The sequence below is a fragment of the Podarcis liolepis genome, assembly GCF_965112155.1.
Source record: "Podarcis liolepis genome assembly, chromosome: 8".
NCBI lineage: Eukaryota > Metazoa > Chordata > Lepidosauria > Squamata > Lacertidae > Podarcis > Podarcis liolepis.
Genome location: NC_139560.1, coordinates 37,410,172 through 37,434,751, shown reverse-complemented (window position 1 = coordinate 37,434,751; position 24,580 = coordinate 37,410,172). Strand labels below are relative to the sequence as shown.

The 24,580-nt window shown below is 42.0% G+C and overlaps 2 protein-coding genes across 10 annotated transcripts in view; one reads left to right on the top strand and one right to left on the bottom strand.

The window, feature by feature from the left end:
- The first annotated feature begins 1,733 nt into the window (after positions 1-1,733).
- On the top strand, positions 1,734-18,947 carry SDCBP (syndecan binding protein). 2 transcript variants are annotated; one of them, XM_083518047.1, is made up of 9 exons: positions 1,734-1,896; positions 7,091-7,155; positions 8,035-8,113; positions 9,051-9,160; positions 10,136-10,294; positions 11,191-11,366; positions 12,554-12,725; positions 13,596-13,687; positions 14,202-18,947. In XM_083518047.1, the coding sequence occupies exons 2-9, from the start codon at positions 7,105-7,107 to the stop codon at positions 14,254-14,256; spliced, it is 894 nt and encodes a 297-aa protein (XP_083374173.1). In that variant the 5' UTR covers positions 1,734-1,896; positions 7,091-7,104; the 3' UTR covers positions 14,257-18,947. The 2 variants fall into 2 exon arrangements, with proteins under 2 accessions (XP_083374173.1, XP_083374172.1); XM_083518046.1 differs by lacking the exon at positions 1,734-1,896 and having other exon boundaries at positions 6,999-7,155.
- NSMAF (neutral sphingomyelinase activation associated factor) overlaps positions 15,588-24,580 on the bottom strand; it is a 37,344-nt gene continuing 28,351 nt past the window's right edge. For 5 of the 8 annotated variants that reach the window (XM_083517888.1, XM_083517889.1, XM_083517886.1 and 2 more), the window contains 8 exons: positions 23,415-23,482; positions 22,016-22,083; positions 20,758-20,881; positions 19,671-19,751; positions 18,506-18,656; positions 17,392-17,494; positions 16,391-16,500; positions 15,588-15,916 (listed from right to left, as the gene is read on the bottom strand). In XM_083517888.1, the coding sequence (XP_083374014.1) occupies positions 15,822-15,916; positions 16,391-16,500; positions 17,392-17,494; positions 18,506-18,656; positions 19,671-19,751; positions 20,758-20,881; positions 22,016-22,083; positions 23,415-23,482 (800 nt within the window). In that variant the 3' untranslated portion in view covers positions 15,588-15,821. Of the gene's footprint in view, positions 15,917-16,390; positions 16,501-17,391; positions 17,495-18,505; positions 18,657-19,670; positions 19,752-20,757; positions 21,084-21,926; positions 22,084-23,414; positions 23,483-24,580 lie in introns of those variants that run through there. The other 3 variants (XR_014529338.1, XR_014529339.1, XM_083517890.1) reach the window with 3 other exon arrangements.

The window sequence follows — 24,580 nt, the reverse complement described above, 5'->3', positions numbered from 1 at the left end:
CAACTGATATCTCCTGCACAAGAACATTGGTGCCCCAGAACTGTGATATAATTTGATCATGAAGGAGGTTTATTTATTTATTGAATACACTTCTACAGCACCTTTCATTAAATTGATTCCATGAATAATACAGATCAAATTAGATAAAATCTGCCATTAAATCTAGAGGACAGCAGTATCTACAATAACCAACAACCATCAAATGCTTGGGCCAAGAAGTATGTTTTTTAGCAAGCTGGTGCTTATCTTCTTTCCAAAAGGAGAGGATTCTACAAGCTGGGCAACAACTCAGAAAAGACCCTGCTCAATATGAACATCAGCAATCTGCAACACAACAGGAGGGCCTCATCCAAATCACTTAATGAATGGAAAGATATATCAGGGAGGCGCCCAAGTTGTTTAGGGCAGATGTTTTCAACCTTTTTTGAATCCACGGCTCCCTTGACCAACTACATTCTTTCTGTGGCACCCCTGTGGGACTCAGGAGCCCAGTTATGTCACCCCTTGCCTGCAGAGCTGGCAGCCTCTCACCCTTTTCAAACGCCCTCCCTTGTGGAGTGTTCCCTCAGCCTCCTCTCCCCTCTTCTTGGGAGTCCTCTGGGCAGCAGCTGCTGCCATCCCTGGTCTCTGAGCTGCCCCTCCTCCATTGCCCCAAAGAGAGGTGGGTCTCAGAGGCACCATTCGCCTGCAGAGCCTACAGCCAGGGCTGATGCAATAAACAGCTGTGCAAGCCTTTGAGAGGCAGAGATGCAAGAGGGTGTCAGGAGGGAGGGAAGGAAAGAGGGACAGTGTTGCTCATGGCATCCCTGACCATCATTCAAGGCACCCCAGGGTGCCATGTCACACAGACTGAAAATCACTGGTTTAGGGCATTAAAAGTCAATAACAAAATTGTAAACTTGGCCTGGTAGTAAATTGAGATGCAGTATTGTAAGTATGAAATCAATTTTTTGTTTCATGTGTGAAAAAGAATTATCTAAAATGGCTATACTGTGGAGATGAACTGAAATCAACAGTGGGCTGCTTCTAGAAATCCATGACCTTTAGAAATCAGCTGCTGTTATGAAAGTTCTTATTTGAATGATGCATAACACGCATGAAATTTGAGGAACTTTGCCGCTTGTCATGAGACTGCTTTATAGAACTTATGGGAAATTGCAGAACCTTAGTCACACTATTTTTCTAGTGAGTGAACTTGCCGAAGATAAATGCTGTTCAAAATATATTCATGTGATTCAAAGACCAATGTTGCTATAAGGTCCCCCCTTTCTTTATGTCCATGTACACCTTTATGATCTATAAAGCAAGTCCATCTCTACATGGGGCACATTCATCAGCTGAAGTGACAAACTGTGTGTATGAAAGAGCTGAGCCCCAGTTCAGCACTCCATTGGCAGCTAGACATTCACACAGGGCCAGCCCACCCATGAGACAAGCTGAGGTGACTGCCTCAGGCAGCAGTATCCACAGGGGACAGCAGATCCTAATGTCAACATTCTTTCCTGCTTTGTTCCTGATTCCTCACCCCTTCTTCCCTGGTGGGGATGGAGCTGCAATTGTGCCAAAATGTCTTGGGCCAGCCTTGCCTTAACACACATACACAAAGTGAGTCCCGTGCTTCGAGATAGCTGACTTGTGCTTGGGGGGGGGTGCCCCCCCGGAGTCCATCAGGCCTGATCAAACAAGCCTGCCTAAGACAACCACCAGCCCGTCCGCCCCCCTCCCGCCGCTGGTGGCGCATGCGCGCAGGACTCTCCGCCAGCTGGCTTGTGTTTCGCCCGACGCCGCCTCCTCCTCATAGAGGAAACGCCAGGACCTGAAGCAAGAGCCTCCGCCTCACAGCCAGCCTTGCGCTTAACGGTCCGGGAATCGAAGCCGTCGCCCTCGACTCGTTCGGTGAGCCTCTCATCTTTTAGGACACCGTCGGGGGAGGACGCGGGAGAAGCGGGGCGGGCGGGCGGGCGGGCGGGCGAGAGGCCTGAAGCAGGCTGGGCCGGGCCCTCTGTTCTCCCTTGGCGGCTGGGCCGGGGGCAGCAGCGTCTCCCTCCCTCGGTAAAGCGACGCGGGGGCTTCGGCCAGGCCCGTTTGAGGCGGAAACAGCCCCCTTTCCTCTGGCTCCGGCTGAGCGGGGCGGGTCATGGGGAGCGCGCTCTCCGTATGCTCAGAGGCGCGCCTCGGGTCAGAAAACGGGCTTCGGGAGGCGACGCCCCTGGTTTCTGCGCGGGTGTTTCGCCCCCCCCCCCCACGTAACGGCCGGGGTGGCGGGGCGGGAAGCCTCGGCGGAAGCGAGCCCCTTTCCCCCTGAGTCTCGCGAGGGCGAAGGGGGAGCAGCAGCTTGGCGGGGCTCCTGTGGGAGGGAAGGAGGGCGGGCGGCCCACGCGGACCTCCGTCTCCCTCGAGGGGCGGGGAACAAGGTTGAGATTGGAGGGGAGGAGTCGGGCCAATAAAGGGCAGGGGGTTTATCGCGGGGACGGGGAGGGTTGTCTTTTGGCTCAGAGAGCGAAGTTGAGGTCGGCGGAGGAAGCAAGACTCGGGTCCATTTGGTTTCGTTACGTAGACTGTTTACTTTAAAGGTGGGAGAAGGAAGTATGTAGTCCTATTTCTGTGAGTGGCGCAGGGCTCTTTCCACTCATGTGATTTACATCCTCTGAAAGTCGGGATCTGTTTTGATATTCACAGCAAACCCTACAGGGATCCATCGAACCTTTATTTTGCGTTACAGTATTTAATACCTACCTTGTTCTTCATCTGCGTGTGTGTACCCCACACGACGACAACAGCAAAACAAAGTCTTGAGATATTTTGAAAACTTAACAGATTTATTGTGACATAAGCTTTCACGAGCCACAGATATGTTGAATTTCGTGGGTGTTGCATTCTGATGGGATGTACTGTAGTCCACAAAAGCTTAGGCCATAATACATTTGATTGCCACGAGACTCCTTGTTGGGTTTACTGCAGCAGGCCAACACAACTACCCCTCTGGAAAAATGAATGGGAATTGTTTTCTTTTTGAATTCTATCTAACACAGTCCTATATGTGAAAGTGTGTTTTCAGTTAGGCTAACTGTTTAGTATGAGTGTTCAGGATTGCAGCTTTAGAGGATCTGTGCTTTCTGTTCCAAATGTATACTTGGATGAAATACACATACAGTCTTTTTGAATGAAGTTGTACTTCATATTTTGGCAGACTTTTCTCCTGCCCATAACCCCACTTTTTCTCTCTCGATATAAATTGACACTTTGGCTGTATTTGTTCAGTCATTTTTTAAAATATGCAAAATGCAGCATCCTTCTCTCACAGCAGCCAACCAAATGCCTGTGGGAAACCTGCAAGCAGGACCTTGGGCACAAGAGCATTCTCCCATCCTGTAGCAACTGATATTCAGAAACATCACTGCCTCCGACTTTGGAGGCAGAGCATGGCTATCATGGCTAGTAATCATTGGTAATCTTATTCTCCATGAATTTGTCCAGTCTTTTTAAAATCATCCAAGTTGATGGGCGTCACTGTCTCTTGTGGGAGTGACTTCCATAGTTTAACTGTGTTGCATGAAGAAGTAATTTATCTATGTTGAATATGCATGCACTCTTGTGATATGAGAGAAAGAGGAAACATTTTCTGCTTTCACTTTCTCCATACCATGTATAATTTTTTATAAACATCTTCATGTCATTTCTGCTCAACCTTTCTCTAAAAAGTCCCATATGCTGCAACCATTTATCATAGGGGAGTCACTCCACGCCTTGATCATTTTGGTTGCTCTTTTCTGAACCTTTTCCAACTCTACTGTTTTACTGATTAATTGATTGATTGAGGTTAGGCGGCCAGAACTGTCCACAGTATTCCAAATGTTGTCACACCATAGATTTGTATAATGGCACCATGATATTGGCAGTTTTAATTTCAGTTTCTTTCCTAATGCTCCCTAGCATGGAATTTGCTTTTTTCATGGCCTCTGCGCATTGGGTTGCCATCTTCATCAGGCTATCTATTGTGACCTCAAGGTCTTGTTCCTAATCAGTCGCAAGTTCAGACCCCATGAGCATATATGTGAAATTTAAGGGGTTTTGCCCTGACACTTTACACTTGTTTACATTGAATTGAATTTGCTATTTTACTGCCCATTCATTCAGTTTGGAGAGATTCTCTTTTGAGATCTTCACAACGTCTTTTTCTTTTAACAACCCTGAACAATTCAGTGTAATCAGCAAACTTGGCCACTGTGTTGCTCACTCCTTACTCTAGATTGTTTATGAATAAGTTAAAAAGCATACGTCTCAATACTGACCCTTGAAGGACTCCCACTTTCTACACTTCTCCATTTGGAGAATTCTTCATTTATTCCTACTTTCTGGTTCCTGCTACTTAACCAATTATTGATCCACAAGATGACCTCTCCTTTTATTAAACAACTGTTAAGGTTACCCAGGAATATTTGGTGAGGTAACTTGTCAAAAGCTTTTTGAAAGTACAAGAACACAACATCAACCAGATCACCTCTATCTACATGTTTGTTGACGCTCTCAAAGAATTGTTATGTTAGATAGGACTCACCCTTGCAGAAGCTATGCTGGCTTTGTTTCAGGTTTGTTCTTCTGCATGCTTGGTTATTTTATCTTTAACAGTATTTTACACCAGTTTTGGGAGGGACAGACGTTAAGCTAACTAGCTTTTAATTTCTAGGATCCTCTCTCCCTGCCCAATCTGTTTTTAAAAAAAGTGTTACATTGACTACAGTCCTCAGGAATGGAGGCTCATCTGAGGAATAAAGTGCATACATTTGTTAGAAGATTAGCAATTTCACAGTTGAGTTATTTGAGAACTCTTGGTTGGATGCCATCCAGACCCAGCAATTTGTCACTTTTTATTGTGCCAGTAAGGGCGAGAACTTCATCTCTCGTCACCATTATCTGCCTCAGTTCCTCAGACTTGCCTTCAGTAAAAGTTAGTTCAGGCACTGGGATCTGTCATATATCTTGCATTGTGAAAACAGATGCAGAGAGTTCATTCAGTTTCTCTGCAATCTTACTATCCTTCTGTAGCACACCACCTCCCTAGACTCTCCTGCTACTAATATATTTTAAGAACCTTTTGTCTGCTTTCACTTTTTTGGTCAAAGTTTGTGTTCCTTTTTGTTCTCTTAATTTGGACAATACTTAAATTTTTGAAGGAAACCTTCTTGTCTCTAAGCATGCTGGGATCCTCTTGGTCCTTGTGGTATATTTCCTGATCTGCAGCTTCTAATATTGAGCTTCTAATATTGTGTTTTTAAACAACTTCCAAGGTCTCTTGCGGGGGCGGGCGGGGTGAGCGCACACATAATCCAAGCATTTAGCTACTGGCTAATTATCTCCTAGGTTACATGCAAATCCTGAAATATTTTAGAAGCTTGGCTTTTAGTGTGATTTTTTTTGTGTTTCTTTTCAAACATAAGTTGTTAGTAAGGTTAATTGAACCAAGTAAACCAAGCCAATATTTGTCCATATCCTGGGGCATGTTGAGGGCAACTCTCTTTTTGCTCCAACCTAATAGGGAAAGGGGAGGAATAATACTTCCTAATAAATGGTTGTAAAACTTATGTAGAAAAGAGTAGAAAAGTAGAAAGAGAGAATAATAGAATCATAGAATTGTAGAGTTGGATCAAAGGTTTTGGAATTATTAGTTCACATCTATTATAGTCATACCTTGGGCTGAACGTGCTTCGGATTGAGCGTATTCGAGTTGTGCTCCGCGGCAACCCGGAAGTAACGGAGCACATTACTTCCTGGTTTCACCGCATGTGCAGACGCTCAAAACGACGTCATGTGCGGAAGCGGCAAAACTCGAGCCACGCAGACGTGCAGTCGCGTCTTACGTTGTATTCAGGATGTGATTGGGGCTCCGGAACAGATCCCGTTCGCATCCCGAGGCACCACTGTATACTGTCCCTTTGACTCCCAGTGCAGTCAGTTTGTATTGGATGAAAAGATGGAGAGGAGGGAATCTGTAAAATTAACCCAGTAAAAAGATGGATTCATTTGTAGCTCAAATTGACAACCTTGGCTACTATTCAGAAAGTGAGGATTCCAGTATGCAATCAAATATTCCCTTCTAGTGGGGTAGATGGGAAAAGATAACAACCTGAACTGTAAAATAGTGTTTTAAAACAAATTTCAGCCTCCCCAGTGCTCTTTCAGTACTCTTTCATCAATGACAACTGATAAGATTTCTGCAAGATACATTTGTGCATACAAATGGTGACTAGCACTCAGAGCATCTGATTTCTGTTGGACTGCTGAAGAGCTGCATATTTGCATTAGATATTGTAATGGAAAGTGCATGTTTCTAGTGTGATAGTCATTCTAGGATAGGATAACCAACTATATATTAAAAAAACTGAGGCTCAATTTACTCAAGTGTAGGTGCAAAACACGCATGTGAAGGAATCCCAGTGGTTACAATAGAGCCTTACTTTCTCCATACAGTCATACCTCATGTTACATTTGCTTCAGGTTGAGCGTTTTCAGGTTGTGTCCCGTGGCGACCTGGAAGTACCGAAAAGGGTTACTTCTGGTTTTCACCGCATGCGCAGACGCGCAAAATGACGTCACACGTAGAAGCGGTGAATCGCGACATGCGCACGCACAGACGCGGGTGGCGTTCCTTTCAGGTTGTGAACGGGCCTCCAGAATGGATCCGTTCGTAACCAGAGGTACCACTGTACTTTTGTCAGTGTGAAAGCATATTGGTATGCATAGAGACAGCATAAGAGGGTATTGCAAGGAATGGAAAGGCTATTCTTTCCCCTGTGTCCATCAAGACTGTCTTGTGTGCCATGCAAATTCCTTGTGCTGTAAAGCATAGGTAAGAGTGCAGTCATATTGATGTTTACCTGGTAGCAAGACCTGTTTTATATTGCTGAACTTGCTTTTGAGTAAGTTTGCATGGAATTGTGCTGTAATTTGCATGGTGCACAGATATGACTTGAAAAAAGTTAGTTTCTGAGGGATTAAAAACATAAAGCTATGCTAGGCAATTCTGTACCCAACTTGCATATAAGTGCTACTTCCTCGTTCATTTTAAGACTTTTTGTTTTATTTCTTTCAGGCTAATTCTTGAAAATGTCGCTGTATCCTTCCCTGGAGGATCTCAAGGTGGACAAAGTAATTCAGGTATGTCAAAGTATATTTTATGGGGGAAACCAGTGTTTGCTGAAGGTCAAAACAGTAACCATTTGAAAATTCTATTTTTGAAAAACATATTTCTGTATCTTGTAGACCAGCACATAAAAATATATTCTTGTATAAAGATTATCTTTTAATTATGTGCATAGTTTCTGCTGTTATAATAATTACACTAAGTGTGAGCTCCGACAGTTTAGGCCTCTCCAAGTATGTGTGTGTGTGTGTGGATGGATGGATATGCAGGCATCCTGTGAACCTTTCTGATGTAATACTTGAATTATTTTTGCTGCGGTTCCAAACACTGTCACAAATTGCCTTGAAATTCACTCTGTTTGAAAAGTAACTTTACCATGCACTATTTGAATGGGTCACAAATCCAAAGCCTTTTAGGTGTATGGAACTAATTCTTTAGTATAGTTCTTTAGAGCCTGATCTGTTTTTATTTATCAGATAAATTTCCAAATTTGTATTAAGGAAACTCAAAAGTAAAGCAAAGGATAAAGAATAAAAGTATTTGTAGTACACATTCAATATGTGTTTTGATAAAAGTAGCTATTATAGAATAAGGCATGCGTTTCCTCGGCATTAAGTCCCACTCCTCAAACAAAGTTACTCCTAAACAGGTTAGAAAATTGTTTTGAAAATAAGTTCCCCATTTTGAAATTCACATATTTTTGTGAGCAAGCAAACATTGTAATGTAACTTGTAACTCTTAACAACTGGAACATATTGGCTTGTAACTAAATATTTATGTAACCTAAAGGCATAATTAAAAGTTTTTGGCTATGCAACCCACATGCCTGTTGTATTATAGAACTATGTCTGTTTATAAACTTTAAAAAGTTTTTACTTTATCTTCCTGTGCAGGCACAGACATCTTTTGCTTCAAACCCAGCCAATCCAGCAATTTTATCTGAAGCCTCAGCACCCACCCTTCAACATGGAAGTAAGTTACTTTAGTGCTAAGAAAATATGAGGTAGCAGAAGCTAAATATGTATAGCACAAAAAATACAACCTTAACAAAAGTCAATAGACATAACACAAGTTCTAGCTAAACTATTTATTTCACTGGTTTGAAGTGAGAAGTTTTTATTGATCTCTGGAAATGATAAGGATAGGCTGTATAAAGAGAATTGCTTTAAAGAGAATTAAATGGAGTTGGGTGCTTGTAGGGTGCTTGTCAGTCTAAATCTATTTGAATTACTTTTGCATGTGTTCATAAGGATTTCTGTTCCATCCTCCTCCTGCATTAAATGTGTGAAATTATTATTTTTTGGAGGGGGGAACCCTGCACAATATTGTTTAAAAGTACTTATGAAGCAGCCTGAGGACTGCCTTTTAATGAATGTTGTCTTCTTCTTACCTATAATACCCTTTCCAAGTGGCTAGAAAGTCTAGCTGCTGCTGCACATATTCACAATGGGAGCCTCAATTGCCCCCGGGAGCATTGGGATGTGATGACAGGGCAGGGGTGGTTTTTTTGCATATGTTGTTCCTGGGAGGGAAGGTATGTCACTGCTCCCAGTGGCATATGAAACCCTATTTTCAACATACCTGGCATCAGCTGTGCTTTGTGGCCGCTTGAAGCAGCTATTAACTTTTTTGAAAAAGTTTTATTTTCCTTTAAAGGCAGTCCTTGGGCTACCTTGTAAAATCCTTATGTGGATTTTCTAATCTGAGAGTTGCTGGTCAGTGATCCTAATAAGCTTTCAATATGTCAATCCAGTAGCTCCAAGTGCAGTGGTAACTGTCAGCATGTTCTAAGGGAGGATAGGATTGCTCCAGTCTGATACTTGACTTCTCACCTGTGAAATTGAGAATCATCTCAACAGGCTCTAAATAATAGTAATAGTTTAACATTGTTTTTGTTTACTTTCTATAGACTTGTATCCCAAACTGTATCCTGAACTTGCCCAGTATATGGGTCTAAGCCTAAATGAAGAAGAGATACAAAGAAACATGGCAATGGTGCCTGCTGTAAATTCTCAGGGGGTAAGTATCAACCATATAAGTAGGACTAATTTAGGTTTCCTTGTGTTTTGTGTTTTGCTGAAATAAAAGAAAAGAAAAGATGCATGCTGCTTCTTTGGGGTTCTTTAAAATTTCAATCTTCTCCATATTTAGAACATTATAAAAGCAAGAGCTGAAATATTAGGGGTGTGCATCCTCTCTGTACCCCAAATGATGATACAAATTGGGGTGATTCAAGTCCTGAATCAAATTGTGGCCTTAATATAAGTCATAGCAGGGGGCTTCAAACCTTCCAAGAAGCACTGTTGCACCTTTTTTTTAAAAAAAAAAACCACACACACCAGATTTACCAAGCTTTTCTGAGAAACTAAACCAAGCTGACTGAGTAATCACCCAGAGCTTTGAGGAAAGTGGGGAGATGGGAGATACTTTGTTTGCTTTTAGTTGCAATGAATTATTTCCCAGTTTGCTTCAGGGCTAAAGGAATCCAACAACTTGGAAATAAACCCCCAATCTACAGATTGGTGTGCATCAAATGAGTCTGCCTTGGAAACCCAGTTTGTTGGATTCTGCTCCCATCAATACCTGTGATCCTAAGGATTCTAAAATAATATAACTTTTATAAAGCACAAAATTGTTGTCCTGAAGTCAGTCATGGGTTTGTCCCATTTAAAAAAAAGGCCTATACAGTGGTACCTCTGGATGCGAACGGGATCTGTTCTGGAGCCCCGTTCGCATCCTGAAGCAAACGCAACCCACGGCTGCGCGGGTCGCCATTCGCAACTTCCGCACATGCGCTTGACGTCATTTTGAGCATCTGCGCATGCGCAAGCTGCAAAACCCGGAAGTAGCGCGCTCCTTTACTTCTGGGTCACCGCGGAGCGTAACCTGAAAACGCTCAACCTGAAGCACATTTATCCCGAGGTATGACTGTAAATGAGACTTGATTCTGCCAGTTTGTAAGGTCTACTTATTTTAAGGTCTTCTAATTCTCAGCTTGTTGCAAGCCCTTCTGCAATGAATTACATGGTGGCTCCAGTAACTGGAAATGATGTTGGAGTTCGCAGAGCGGAAATTAAGCAAGGAATCCGTGAAGTAATACTGTGTAAAGATCAGGATGGAAAAATTGGACTTCGTCTTAAATCAGTGGACAATGTATGTATGATAAATCTGATTTCTAAATTATTATTTTTTTAAAGTGACCCATTAATTTCAGCTATCTAGAGCTGAACACAGTCAAGTTGCTATATAATTGCTAATCCAGGTGTTAATTTTATGGCTGAATCTGTATGTTTCACTAAATGTTCTGTTTATTTTTATTTCTTTATTTGGTCATGTTAAAAATGTTAATCATATAAAATATTGTAAGATGTGCAAATAAAAATATAATAAAAAACTTTTCATTTAAAAACATCAAAGTATTTAAAATAATCAAAATACAGTGTGGATATTTATCAATTTGGATCATTTCTCAACATGAGCATGTAGGAAAACAGATTTTAAGCAAAACATACAGGGTAAGATTCACCTAATGAGCCCCATCGACTGAAGCCATGCACAAATACCATCTACATAAGATTTTAGCTTGCCAGATGAATGATTCCTAATCTAATACATACTCATAATGCTGTGCTGAAAGTATATGGCAGGTGTGGAAAGCTGCCTGCATGTGGCTGTCAACATGTTGCTGAACTTCAACTCCCATCAGCCTCAGGAAGCATGCCAAAAATCATTGGCATTCTTAAACGGAGCCCTTCCACAGACAGTCAACTTTGCAGTTTACTCAACTTTCTTAAGAGAGTCTAATATTGGCTTGCTATCTTGTTTATTAATTATTAATTATATTTCTAGAATAAAATGAATGTATGTGCATGTTAATTTAAACCACAACTGCCCACCCACCCCCTTTTTAATGGTAGCTGTTGCCAAATGTGTATGTGATGCATGTGTTCCGTTTTTCACTGTGCTGCTCTTGCATGTTTTCTCTAAATGCATTGGAAAGATACTGGATGTTAATTTACTTTCATATGTGGACATATCTTTGTGTTTAGGGTATTTTTGTCCAGTTGGTTCAGGCCAACTCTCCATCATCACTAGTTGGCCTGCGGTTTGGGGACCAGGTTCTGCAAATTAACAGCGAAAACTGTGCAGGTTGGAGCTCTGATAAAGCCCACAAAATTCTGAAGCAGGCCCCTGGAGAGAGAATTTCAATGATCATCCGTGACAGGTAAACCCTCCAGAAATGTTACACACCTTCTTAGACATCTTTGGAGTTTCATAGTTGTTAAGGAGTGCCTAGTTGAATGTGTTGCCCCCCCCCCAACCTCAGTTTCCTAGTGTGACTAGCTTAAGGTCAGGGCCTAAGGTTGTGCACACAAAGGTGTGTTAATATGCCCATAGGTCACACATATCTGATTTTTCCATGTACACATTCATCTGCCCAAGTGCTTTCCAGTCCACACAAGTGACTGGTGCTTGATGGGATTTGCACTATGTGTTGTCTCCTCCCCGAAATTAATATTTACCCTCCCTCCCTGAATTCCAGAAAATTCAAGTCCATTGTGGGCATGTGTTCAGATATTTGGTTCCCTGTGCATTCGGCCAATTTTATTTCCAAAATACCAGACATGCACAAAACACCTGATAAAACTATTGTTTTTTTAAAAAGTCATGGGTCATACCTGGCTCTGCCAGCAGCCTACCAAGTAGTGCCTTGCTAACAGAAGTAGGACATGTGGCGATAGATAGCACCCAGCAGAACAGCACACACACACACACACACACACACACACACACCACACAAAAAAGCCCAACTGCCCAATGTGCTTCAGTATGTCTGGATTATACATTGGATTACAGTGGTACCTTGGTTCTCGAACTTAATCCGTTCCAGGAGTCCATTCAACTCCTGAAACCATTCGCAAACCAAGGTGCGACTTCCGATTCCTGCATTCAAGTGGAAGCCGCGTCAGACATTCAGCTTCTGAAAAATGTTCGCAAACCGGAACACTTACTCCCCTGTTTGCGGCGTTTGGGAGCCGATTTGTCCGAGAACTAAGCCATTCGAGAACCAAGTTGTTGTTGTTTAGTAGTTTAGTCGTGTCCGACTGTTTGTGACCCCATGGACCAGAGCACGCCAGGCACTCCTGTCTTCAGAGAGCCAAGTTACCACTGTGTATATTAACTACAGATAGGGAGAATCCAGATTGGATTGTTGCTTGGATGATGAGAGTGTCACATGGATGACACAAAAGGCATGTACACATGGAATGTATTGAATCTACTTTAAACTGCCGTGTCATAGAATCGTAAAATTGGGAAGTGTACACAGCCTAATACCTTTGGATACAGGTTAGTGATGCAGGACATTAAGTAAATACTCCAAACAATAAACTGTGAACGTTTTTCTTACAGGCCTTTTGAGCGAACTATTACCATGCACAAGGATAGTACTGGGCATGTTGGCTTTATATTCAAAAATGGAAAGATAACTTCAATAGCAAAGGACAGTTCTGCTGCTAGAAATGGACTTCTGACAGAACACAACCTCTGTGAAATAAATGGTCAGAATGTAATTGGCCTGAAGGTGAGTAACATGCAAGATAACACGCACTCAGCAAGTAATGCATTTTGAAAAGTGGAAGTGATATTGTTCTAAATGGGCAGAAGACACATGCAAAAGCTTATCCATATAAATTTATTTGATTGATAGAAAACAGGACCTGCAATCCTGTGGTTCCTGGGAGTGTGTGTCAGGGGTCATTGCACCTTCAACCACCTTCCATGGTTCTCTGGGGAAGAGAGATTCAACAGCAGCTAAAACATCCTGATCCTTTTGCCCTACAAAGTATTCTTGCTGCTAGATCTGCATAGATCAGGCTCTCGTCTTTCAAAAAGGTTGCTGGTTCCTCAGGCTAGTGAAAGGAAATTAAACAGAATTATACATTCACTTCCCTGTTAATGACATTAACACATACTTTTTGTCTTATTAGTTGTTCTGCTGCTTGGAAGAACCAGTAGCATGTAGTATGAAGGCAATGATGGCAGCAGTGGGATAAGCTGTGGTTCTGCTATAGGTGATTAAGTGAGAGCTTAGACTTTTAATTTAGCAAACTACATTTCAGAATATAGTCCATCTTTTTATGAAAGGGGCTGTTTTACACTATACTACCTCAGGGAATGGGGAACCTATGGCCCTCCAGATGATGTAGGACTCCCATCAGCCCCAGATGGTATAGCTAGTGGTCAGGGGTATTGGGAGTTGTAGTTTAGCAACATCAAGAGAGTCATACATTCCCCAGACCAGCTCTACCTGTATATGTGTATAGAATTTATCACCTCAATAGTGCTTAAGACAGCTAATAACAATTAACTATTGTGGAAGCTACATCCACAATAACATCCGTAAGTGCCAAGTTTCAAGTCAGAATTCATGACTTTCTATCTTGCTTCATAGGATGCCCAAATTGCAGACATACTCATATCAGCTGGAAACGTGGTGACCATCACTATCATGCCTTCTCAAATTTTTGAACACATAATCAAGAGGTACGTGTAAAATACTTCTCCATTTAAATAGACTAACAATCTCTTAAAAGAATAGGCATGCTTTGATTGTAGGATCTTCAGAATAAATATCAACAAATGTAATATGCATGTGGTGTTAAACTCTTATACAAATGTGGCTAACAATGGCAGAGAGTCTGAAAATCTTTTAACTATTCTTGTCAAGCTGCTTCCTGAAATTTCAAAACGAAAAGGCAAATTTCAGCTTAGAATGAAGCTTATCAATGCTTCATACCATTATTGATTTTAAAGTGTTATTGGCACTAAAAGTAATTGTAGGAGTGAAGGAATGTAGAACTTAATTTTTTCTTTTGCTGCCCAGAAATGGGTTGAGAAGCTGCTGCAGTAAACTTGCCCTCAGCTTTTGAGTTTACAGCATATGGTCTTGTGCCTTGTAACAAATGACTCAAATGTTGCACTCCTTGCTGTGATATTTTTGCAGCTTTGGAATTAATCTGCTTTTTACACATTGTTAAAGATTCATTATTATTTTCAGGATGGCTTCAAGCATTATGAAAAACCTGATGGATCACACCATCCCTGAAGTCTAGAAATCTGTTTTTGGGTGCATCTGTAATGAGAACCACGCTAAACATGGGCTACTTAGTCTGCAACTTTTATGTTCTGCACATGAGCCTTTCTTTAAGCCCAAAGCAGATATACTGCCTTGAGTATTTACATTATTATGGCTGGGAATGTCACAATCCAACATATTACCTTGCTCAAACTATGAATTTTGTAGCCTTATACTTGTCTCACAAAAACCAGTATAACTCTTTTTCATAGAGTTATACTGTTTAATTCAACACTTTATATAAGCCATTGGAATGAAAACTAATGTATCTTGTGTCTTTTGCTATCTGTGATCCAAGCACATTGCTGCCCTTTGTACTTTTTCAGACAAATTAGTTTTTCTACTACCTTCTGCTAGGAAGGATATTTACATTTATGACTTGTAGTGCTTGTTAACTGCTGATTTTAGTGTTTACAAAGCATGCCAGTTAAACTGAGCATAACGTTATCATTCCATAGACATTTTAAATAGCACAGGTGAGCATTTAGGTTTTGTCTTACTGCTGCTCTTTTACAAGTTCTAATGTGCTTAAATTATGTTGCCTTAACCATGTTAAACGGAAATAAAGTCTGAAAAACAAGGTTTTCCTTTTCTAACTATACTGATGAAGGTCCCTAAATTTCTTCCCCCCTCCCCAAGCCAATAATTTAATTAGTAGTGGAAAGGGGGGTGAGCTGTCTTGAGGTGTGGATCCTAGCTTGGAACAGTATGTACAGTAACATAATTCATTTTACTTTTGAGAGTGTGTTACCTTAATTTCTTGCCTTTCTGAATTTTATTAGTTTGTGTACAGCTATTTGGCAACTGACATTTTCTTTGAAGGCTGCTGCTTAAGACTTTAAAGCTTTCTACAGTGGTTGAAGTTGTTTACATTGCTGGTCCCTATTACACAGCCATTTCAGTCTGCTGGTGAGGAGTTTTAGAAGGTGGGATTCTATAAACACAAAGGCCTTAACCCCCATTTTTACAGGTAAGAATGCTGCTATGTTCCTATTAAAAAGTACTTCTCTACATAACTGAATCCCGATGCTTTAAAAGGAGCATTAGAGCAGGGCTTGCAGATGCCGTTGGACCAGCCAGCAGTCCACATCTACATGGTCAAAGGCCAGGAATGATAGTTGTAGTCCAGCATCTGAAATGGCAGTGGTTCATGCTGTATGTAGCAGCAAGGATACAAGTAAAGAGATAGGATACACTTGTATTTTGGCTAAGGCCTGAGGTTTATCTCCATTTTGTGGAAAAATATAGACAAATAATGTTAAGTAGATTATCAATCATAGAGTTGGTTGCAAGTTAGAACCGCTTTGGTTACTGAAAAATAAGTCTTTATTTGACAAGCATTACAGGCAATAATAACATTCATAAGGAAATACAAGTGCATACTGTAGTTCAGCATTGTAATATTTGCAGTTTTCAACTAAACAGTGGAGCTAGACCCAATCTCAGCTCTTTGAACTTCAGCAGGCATTGCTACTTGCGAAGAAAGTCCTTTAAAAAGTTCACTTTAAAATATCCATATGTGTTTGAGTGAGAAGGCACTTCTTAGTATTGCTGTTTCCAGAACATGATTTGTCTGTCTTCCCCTCCTGTGATTATGCTGCTGCATCGTTCATTCATCCACATACATGTTACAGCACCTAGGAAAGAGACAGGTGTACATCAGATACTTGTTTCACTTACCATTTATTATCCTCATCTTTAAATCTTGGTCTTATTTGGTCAATGCATTGCTAGATTTGCCCATAATCATCTAGAACTGCACTCCACACTATTGTAGCTATGCACATATATTATACTCATAGGCCGTGATCCAGAGAGCATCAAGTCGCACATCACTGCAACCAACTTTCAGGTGCCATTTCAGATTCTAGGGCCATAGCTATACATGCATATTCTGATGAATTCTGGCCCTTTGTTTCTCAAGCTGTTGCAATGGAAAATATGAGCAAGCTCAGTTCTTTAATACTTCACATTAAGTTCTAAGGTATAAAACAGAGCCCCAGGGTATGATACATTCAAACACATCCTAACCAGGATCAACATATTAACCCACTACTTAAAAGATTTCAAAGTATGCTTGCAGATTTTTAAAAGTTGAGAATTTCACATACCAGTATGTGCTGCAATTCTTTCTATTATCTTCCCTCCTACAATATCCCAAACCAACAATTCTCCTGATTGACTTCCTGATAAGACGGTGTTGCCATCCCATTTGAAACATCTGCAAAAAGCAAGTTGTTAGATCACAAGTGAGTCAGACAATGCTACTTAACACCAACCCTCACCCTCGTTTTTAGCCAAGCAGCTGCTGTGTGCCCAAGTTCAGGAAGACATTTTTATAAAGACACTGATAAAATTCTGTATCTCATAACCAAAAGAATCAGTTTTCAAATTACATTTTTGTAACCCACCCTGTGCCCGTTAGATGAAGGGTAAACTGTATTACTATTTGTACATAATTTGCTTTAGGTACCCATGTATAAGAAGGTTAAACCCATTATAAATACACTTGGTTACTCAAGAATGCAAGTCAAATTTTGAGTACTTGAAAGATTCCAAATGAGAATACTTTTAGCCTATCCCTTTGAGATGAATAGACTACTTAATTTTGATTTCCTTGATTGGTCTTTAAGAAAATACTATTTGCCCGTTCTGCAGTTTGCTGTGAGCACCACTGTCAGAATCAGAATTGTAGAGGTGGAAGTAACCTCAGGGGTCATCTAGTTAACCCCCTGCAATTTAGGAATCTCAACACATGGTTTCCCATCCAATCGGAAACCATACTGGACATATACATTAAACCCTTTGAGCATATGCTACACACAAAATTCATTCTTATGTAAGTATCCATGCATGCATGTGTGCACACACACACACACACACCATCACATAAAGTGATGGAGCTCTTTGGAGTAACTTGATCTAACACAGGAGCAGCCAACTTAATGCCCGCTAGATGTGCTGGATTACAACTCCTACCATCCTTGTCTATTGGCCATGCTGCCCAAGACTGATGAAAGTCGCACAGAATCTGGAGGGCATGCATGTTGATGGCTATCCATGATTCTACTGCAAATCCCTATATGAAACAGAAGTGCATTCCAAAACTTACCTTTGGGGTTCCTCCGAGCGCATGGAAGAGATGATCATTCCAGTTTGCACATCTGTCACTTTAAAGTAGCCATCTTCTCCTGTGCTTAGTAGGTGCCGGCTATCTGTGAAACAAGGTAACTGCTCTGGATTATTTAAGCCAACCCCACAAAATACATGCAGTCCATTCCCATGCATATTTAAAACAGGCCCCATTATGTTCTATGGATAGCTACTAGTGAGCAAATCCCATTGCATGGCACAATATAGGCTGCAATGCCAAAACTCAACTCACATGGTGCAACAGGAGGCTTGTTCACATAGTACACTGAACACAGATACAAGTTGTCTTGACACATGAACAACTGTTTATATGAGTGTACATTGATTTGTACAGCTCAATTGTTGTACACAATAAAACAGACTCTACACTTGAACATTACATGGTAATAACTGAGTGTACAGTTCCAGTATTGTGTTTACAGTTTCACTAACACTCTACTTGCTCAATGTTATGTATGAATACCCTTTCATTAAAATAGGCAGCTTTATCAATTACTTGCTTGAGTAAACAACCAACCATCTCCTAGGCATCAGCACAATTCCTCTTAAAATAATCTAAACTAGCAGTGTTTTATTCTTATTTTTAAACTACCATAGGCAACTGGATGGATGCTTATAAATCCAACTTAGCTGGTGGCTTGCTTTACCAAAACATCTCTACATGACTTGGCAGAAAGGTTTCTTTAAGCAAACAAAATTATTTGGATGGCTTTTTTGTTTCAAGCCAACAACGCAATACAAATAATTTAACATTAGGATGTTTTGGTAGGCAAGCTACTCCCAATTTTCATGGGTTACTTCATTTCCGGTCTTTTGTATGACTGCAGAGTGAGGGTGGATACACACTAAAATTACAAAGCCCTAATCAGAGGGGAGCAAGTTGGTTGCAATCCTACACACACTTTACGTAGGAGTAAGCCCAACCGAACACACTGGAGCTTGCTTCTGAATAAACATGCATATGGTCACACACATCAATTCAATACGAATATCTCTGAATTATCTCGCAGCAGACTGAAGTATTTTTCTCTTCACAATGTATATATTTTAGGAGACATTAACACATAACATACCGGGACTAAAAGCAGCATCAGAGACAGTCCCTGAATGGCATGGAAGTTGATGCAAGATAGAAGCAGTAGTAACATCCCAGATACTAATGGATCCTTCTTTTGTTCCTGATGCCAGCAGGGTATATGCAGCATTCAAGTTGATTGTATTTACCTAGGTAATTAGGCATATGTATGAGATGATTAAAGAAGTAACAAGCACCATGAAGCAAGAAAGGCAAGTAAGCAAGCATCTAAAAGGCAGCCAGTCATGACTAGAGCACTTAAACATTCAAGGCAATATGCACAGTGGCCTGGATTCTACAGTCTTATAAACAGTCAATGTAATGGCTTTATTGTAATGTATTTTTTTGTTTTTATCCTTTGATTCTTAATTTTTTGTAAGCTGCTTAAAGATTCTTGTAGTGAGATGCTAACAAGTCAAATAAACAAATCTTCTACATGGTCCTTTTTGGCAATGCTTCGGGGAACTATTACTGAATTCTCCTAGTGTTACAGATCTATATTCCAGGAATACAGGCATAATTTGTTAAGATGCAGATAACTGCATTTTCAAAATTTAAGCTCAACATGTAAATGATTAAAAAATTATACATTAGTTTTTCTTCATGAAGATACATTGCTGGGTTAATCTAATCTAGATACACTTGTTTTATGTATTAAACAAGTCCAAATATACAGACACTGCCAACATACCTATGCTGAAATCATCAAGATTGCTTTCATATTGCTTTTTGAGACCGAGACTGTAAACCCATAAGAACCTGTTGTCTCATTCTACGTAAAGCAGCAGATATACAGATGGTAGTATGTAAAGATAATCAAACACAGAGCATTTTCCACAAGTGGAAAACTGAAATCAAGTTTTCATTTAAAAACAGGAAAAAGGTTTCTCATACATGTGTGTATGCATGTGCACATGTGTGTGCCCCTCTTCCTACTTCCCGTGGTTTCTCAAACCTATGTCTAAATAATCACTGGAATATGAAGAAAACATCACATTATATTTGCATATTGCTGTTACCAATTCTGACCTTTCAGGCAATGGCAATACATCTTTAAAATAAGCCCTCACACAGACTTCCCTCCCGCCCCACCCCCAAAATTTGTTTTGCTGAAGTTTGAATTGAAAAAATATATATGTGCACACAAGTATCTTAATACTCACACTAACATCATGTTCCAATTCAGCAAGCAATTCAAACCGCTTCTTGGTGCCCAGTAAGTCTGCAGGAATGCACTGCCACACCTAGAACACAAATATTTGAACTGACGTAAGCTTCTCCTTTGGCCAGATATGACAATTTAAGTAACCTAAAAGTAAGAGCTAATTTGTAATTTTTGGGATGGAGAGCTTGTGGCTTTCCAGATGTTGCTGGACTCCCAACTTCCATCGGCATCAGCCAGCACTGCCAGTTGTCAAGGATAATGGCAGATTAAGCCAACAACATGAGTCAACGGTGTGATGCAAACCAAGCCTTACAGTTGGGGGAGTTGCATATGTTTGGCCTTGGTAAGAGGAGACTGATAGATATTTGACGATGGCTATCAAATCTCCTAAGGGGCTGTCACACGGAAGATGGAGCAAGCTTGTTCTCTCCTGCTCTGGAGGGTAGGACTCAAACCAATGGCTTCAAGTTACAAGAAAGGAGATTCCAACTAAACATCAGTGGGAACTTTCTGACAATAAGAGCTGTTCCATGGTGGGAGGTTGTGGACTTTTTTTCCTTGGAGGTTTTTCAGCAGAGGTTGGATGGCCATCTGTCATGGATGCTTTAGCTGAGATTCCTGCATAGCAGGGGGTTGGACCAGATGACTAGAGACCTTGGGTCTCTTCGTCTATGATTCTATAACAGCAGCATCTGGAGGTTGCCCAGTCCTGTTTTAAATTCTCAGCAACAGCAGCATGGAAAAAATGGGGGAAATTCATGGATGAACTACCCAACAGGCACTACCGGAAATAACCACCACATAAAGATTATTTTAAAATATTTAGCCCAATGCTTTGAATTTAGGGATTCAGGCAATTCTTTTGTTAATTACCCTACAATGGTGATCCTACTGTATTTTTTACCCCATGCTTCTCTCACTACTTCCAAATAGTTGGAACAGTCAGTCCTACCACCACAAACAGGTGACTTACATGGACAACCAGAGCAGTTTCTGACAAATCTAGGATACAATGGCAATCCTTGCTCAAATGATTAAAATCTTTCATCACAACAAATTCATATCAAGTGGAGAACTCTACATACTTTTACAGTTGAATCCCAAGATGCAGAATATAAACGATCATTGTGCCAACAGATCTTGCTGACAGCATCATCGTGTCCCATTAATGTATCCTGCCGCCTTGCAAAAGCTATTGAATAGAAATAGCTAACAGAAATAATAAAATAGATATCAATATTTTAAATACTTCTATTTCAGAGCACACATTTTTATTCAGTTCATTTATTTATTTATCAGTCCACATTTTCAACTTTGAAACAGGGCTTCCAATATAAAAAGGCCTTTTCGGTGGTAGCCTCCCAGTAATGGAAGTCACCTCCCCAGTAAGGCAGTTAGCAGGTGAAATATACTGTATTTTTCGCCCTATGGGACGCACTTTTTCCCCTCCAAAAATGAAGGGGAAATGTGTGTGCGTCCTATGGGGTGAATGCAGGCTTTCGCTGAAGCCTGGAGAGCGAGAGGGGTCAGTGCGCACCGACCCCTCTCGCTCTCCAGGCTTCAGGAAGCTCTGCGCAACCCTCGGGAGACCGGCTCCGAGGGTTGCGCAGAGCTGCCTGCAGTCCCCGGCTCAGCGCAGCTCTGCGCGGCCATCGGGAGCGGGGCGCTAAGTCCCGCCCCGCTCCGGATGGCGGCGCAGAGCTGCCTGCAGTCCCAGGATCAGTGCAGCTCTGCACGGCCATCGGGAGCGGGGCACTAAGTCCCGCCCCGCTCCGGATGGCGGCGCAGAGCTGCCTGCCGTCCCAGGATCAGCGCAGCTCTGCGCGGCCATCGGGAGCGGGGCACTAAGTCCCGCCCCGCTCCGGATGGCGGCGCAGAGCTGCCTGCCGTCCCAGGATCAGCGCAGCTCTGCGGGGTCACTGGGAGCGAAGCCCCACCCCGCTCCCGATGGCCGCGCAGAGCTGCCTGCAGTCCCGGGATCAGCGCAGCTCTGCGCGGCCACCGGGAGCAGGGCGCTAAGTCCCGCCCCGCTCTGGATGGCGGCACAGAGCTGCCTGCAGTCCCCATCGCCAGCCCCACAAGCTCGGGGGACAGCGGGGAGGCAGAGCGTGCCTTCCCACTGTTCCCCGACCTGGTTCTTCCCGCCCCGCACCTGGGGGGGGGGGTTGGGAAATAAAAAATTTTTTTCTTTATTTCCCCCCTAAAAAACTAGGTGCGTCCTATGGGCCGGAGCATCCTATGGGGCGCAAAATACGGTATTCATTTTTAGCTCTTTAATATAAAAGTATAAAGCAGCTACCAACTGGTATTATATACAATTGGGTACAAGGTAAAATTACATACATATTGTTGTCCCATGAAGAACATACGACAGTAGTATCGCCCGGTAGGATTAAACAAGATGACAGAGCCTATGACAAAAAGATGACAATGTTCAGTTTAATGATAGACTTGCCACAACACATTAGTACATTACAAGCCCGTCTCATCGCAAGCACCATCTGTATCCTAGGAGCTCAAGATCTGATTGTGCAGCGGCACAAACCAATTTTGCTATTGCGAAAAAGAAGAGAAAATAAACACATTTGAACAAATATCTATTACCAGAAGCTTATAACACAATTTGTTTGTGTGCAGAGATGAAGCTCTAAGGTAATGGAGCTACAGAAGGAGTGGAAAGCATTTTAAGCTCTAAGGAGTAGAAAGCATTTTAAGCTCTGTTGCACATGCATGTTGGTGGGTCCGGGGCTGCACACAGAGGTACAGCACACATATTCTTACAAGCCTCTCCCTTTCCCACCCCCACTATATTGGACTCCTGAGTGATGCTCTTCTGTCTCCCAAGTTAAAAAGAGAATGGTCATTAACAGAGATTGCCCTGATTCATCCAGGGTGGAGAGAAGAGGGAGGTGCCTCCTTTCCCCAGAAACACACTAACATACACACTCTCCAGCTTCTGCTCTCAGAGACTGTACTGCAGCAACTCCAGCTGGTATATCTGAATGAAGTATTTGCCAGTCACTCCCCACCCCCCAACACCGCACCCTGCCACTATTGCCTTCCCAACGCTTCCATATCAAATGGTACAGCTTCAGTGTTCAACAACAGAGTACACAACACAAAGCATCCAGAAGATGCTACGGGAGCCTATGACCTGAATCTTGTTGGACTCCCAACTCCTTATCTTTCCAGATCTCTTGTCATGCTGCCTGGGGCTGATGAGAGTCGGGAGTCTTAACATTATCTGGTTGTTATGAGTTGCTGTCAGAGCATGGAAGGAACCTGCAAATGGACAGGGAAAGCTGCAAGATTGACTGCAACTGTGGTAAATTTCTGTAGGTTGACGAGGGGTTAACAGGGTTGGGTTCTATTCCAATCATGTGCCCTGCTGTAGGCAGGAACAATGATTTGTGGGAGGTCAGCTTGCTCTACTCAGTTTTTTCCTCCTGCCTAGATCTGCTCCATCATCAACTGGGGGACAACACAAGGTGAGAAGCACATATGGCTGTGCGATGTTCACTTGCGAGTTATAGGTTTACTACACAATGTCTGTTAAGAGTTGGAAGTACCTCTCTAGACATTTGAGCAGCAAAAAAGTCCAATTATAGCATACCTGCTAGAATTATACTGGTAAGCTACAGTAGATACCTGGGGCGGGGGGCGGGGAATACGTAGTAAATTATGGAGACATTCCGCAAGATCAGCTGCAAGATTAACATTATACAAGCCTGGAAGCACTCACCATGTTTGAAAAGGATATACTCCGCTGCAGCATTTTTGATTCGGCAGAAAACATCTTCAGGGTTGAATCTAATGCAGATTTTGAGAGAAGAATGGAAAGCAGCACCATATCAGTGATTTCCAAATTGTTTTATCAAATCAACAAGATACAAAGATCCCATCAGCAAACTGCTGGAGTATATTTCTATGCAGAGCCAGACTGAGCCATGTGTGAGGCCACACACACTGAGACTACACATGGAACTGCTGACACATGCAAAATTAATCTTTGCACTATGCTTTTATTTCCTTTGCACAAGGAATGCATCATGGTTCCCCTGAGGCAATCTGTCCCCAGTTACCAAAAGAGCAGCAGCAGAGTGCTGCGGGCAGCCAAACAGCCACTAGAAACAGCAGCAAAACTCCCCCCCCCCCTATTAGAGAAAACCTAGAAAAACAAACTTTGGCCACCCTGTCTTCAATGGTAAGCCCATCTTCCACCAAAAAGTTATTGCATTTGCACCTCTCCCTGAGAATCACCATTGAACTCCACTTTTGTGGGGCTGAATGGTGCTGCAATGGGTAGGATATTTTGCCCAACCTGAGTATAAACACAAGTCCCCTCCCCACAGGGGCAAAAAAAAATTCTGTCCTCTGGATTGTCCCCCACGTCTCTCTCTCTCTCTCTCTCTCTCTCTCTCTCTCTCTGTGTGTGTGTGTCTCTCTCTCTCTCTCTCCTGTGACTCTGAGCCACAGATCAGGCCAGCTGTCTGAGCTTTCAAAGAACCTCTGCAGGTGGAGGGGCTGCCAAGAGCAAGGAGAAGCTGCTCTGGAAGGGATGTGCTGATAATAGTGTCCCTTCCTGCCCAGTTCTTCTCAGAACAGAAAGGACACTTTCTTTTTAGCTACATAAATATCAGAACTCAGAGATTGATTTTGCTATTAGTATATGTGCATGAAAACTTGCATAGATCATCCTGTTCTGCATAATTTATGCTGTATTTTTTTTCTCCCGTCATGGGGAGAGGCAATAAACAATGTGGGATACTAAAATTCAATTGCCAACCTTTTAAAAAGTTGCTTTGTAGAGCTTCCCTAGCATATGAAATGTCAGTAAGCATTGATGTGAACTGTGAACTCTGTCACAGTAATCAGAGATAGAAACATGATGTGGGATACTTTTTTAAG

Excerpts from the sequence above, each read along its gene's own strand:
- SDCBP (XM_083518047.1), top strand. The coding sequence starts at position 7,105 with ATGTCGCTGTATCCTTCCCTGGAGGATCTCAAGGTGGACAAAGTAATT. Across the intron at positions 7,156-8,034 it reads AGGTGGACAAAGTAATTCAG|GCACAGACATCTTTTGCTTC; the intron begins GTATGTCAAAGT and ends CTTCCTGTGCAG. Across the intron at positions 10,295-11,190 it reads GTCTTAAATCAGTGGACAAT|GGTATTTTTGTCCAGTTGGT; the intron begins GTATGTATGATA and ends CTTTGTGTTTAG.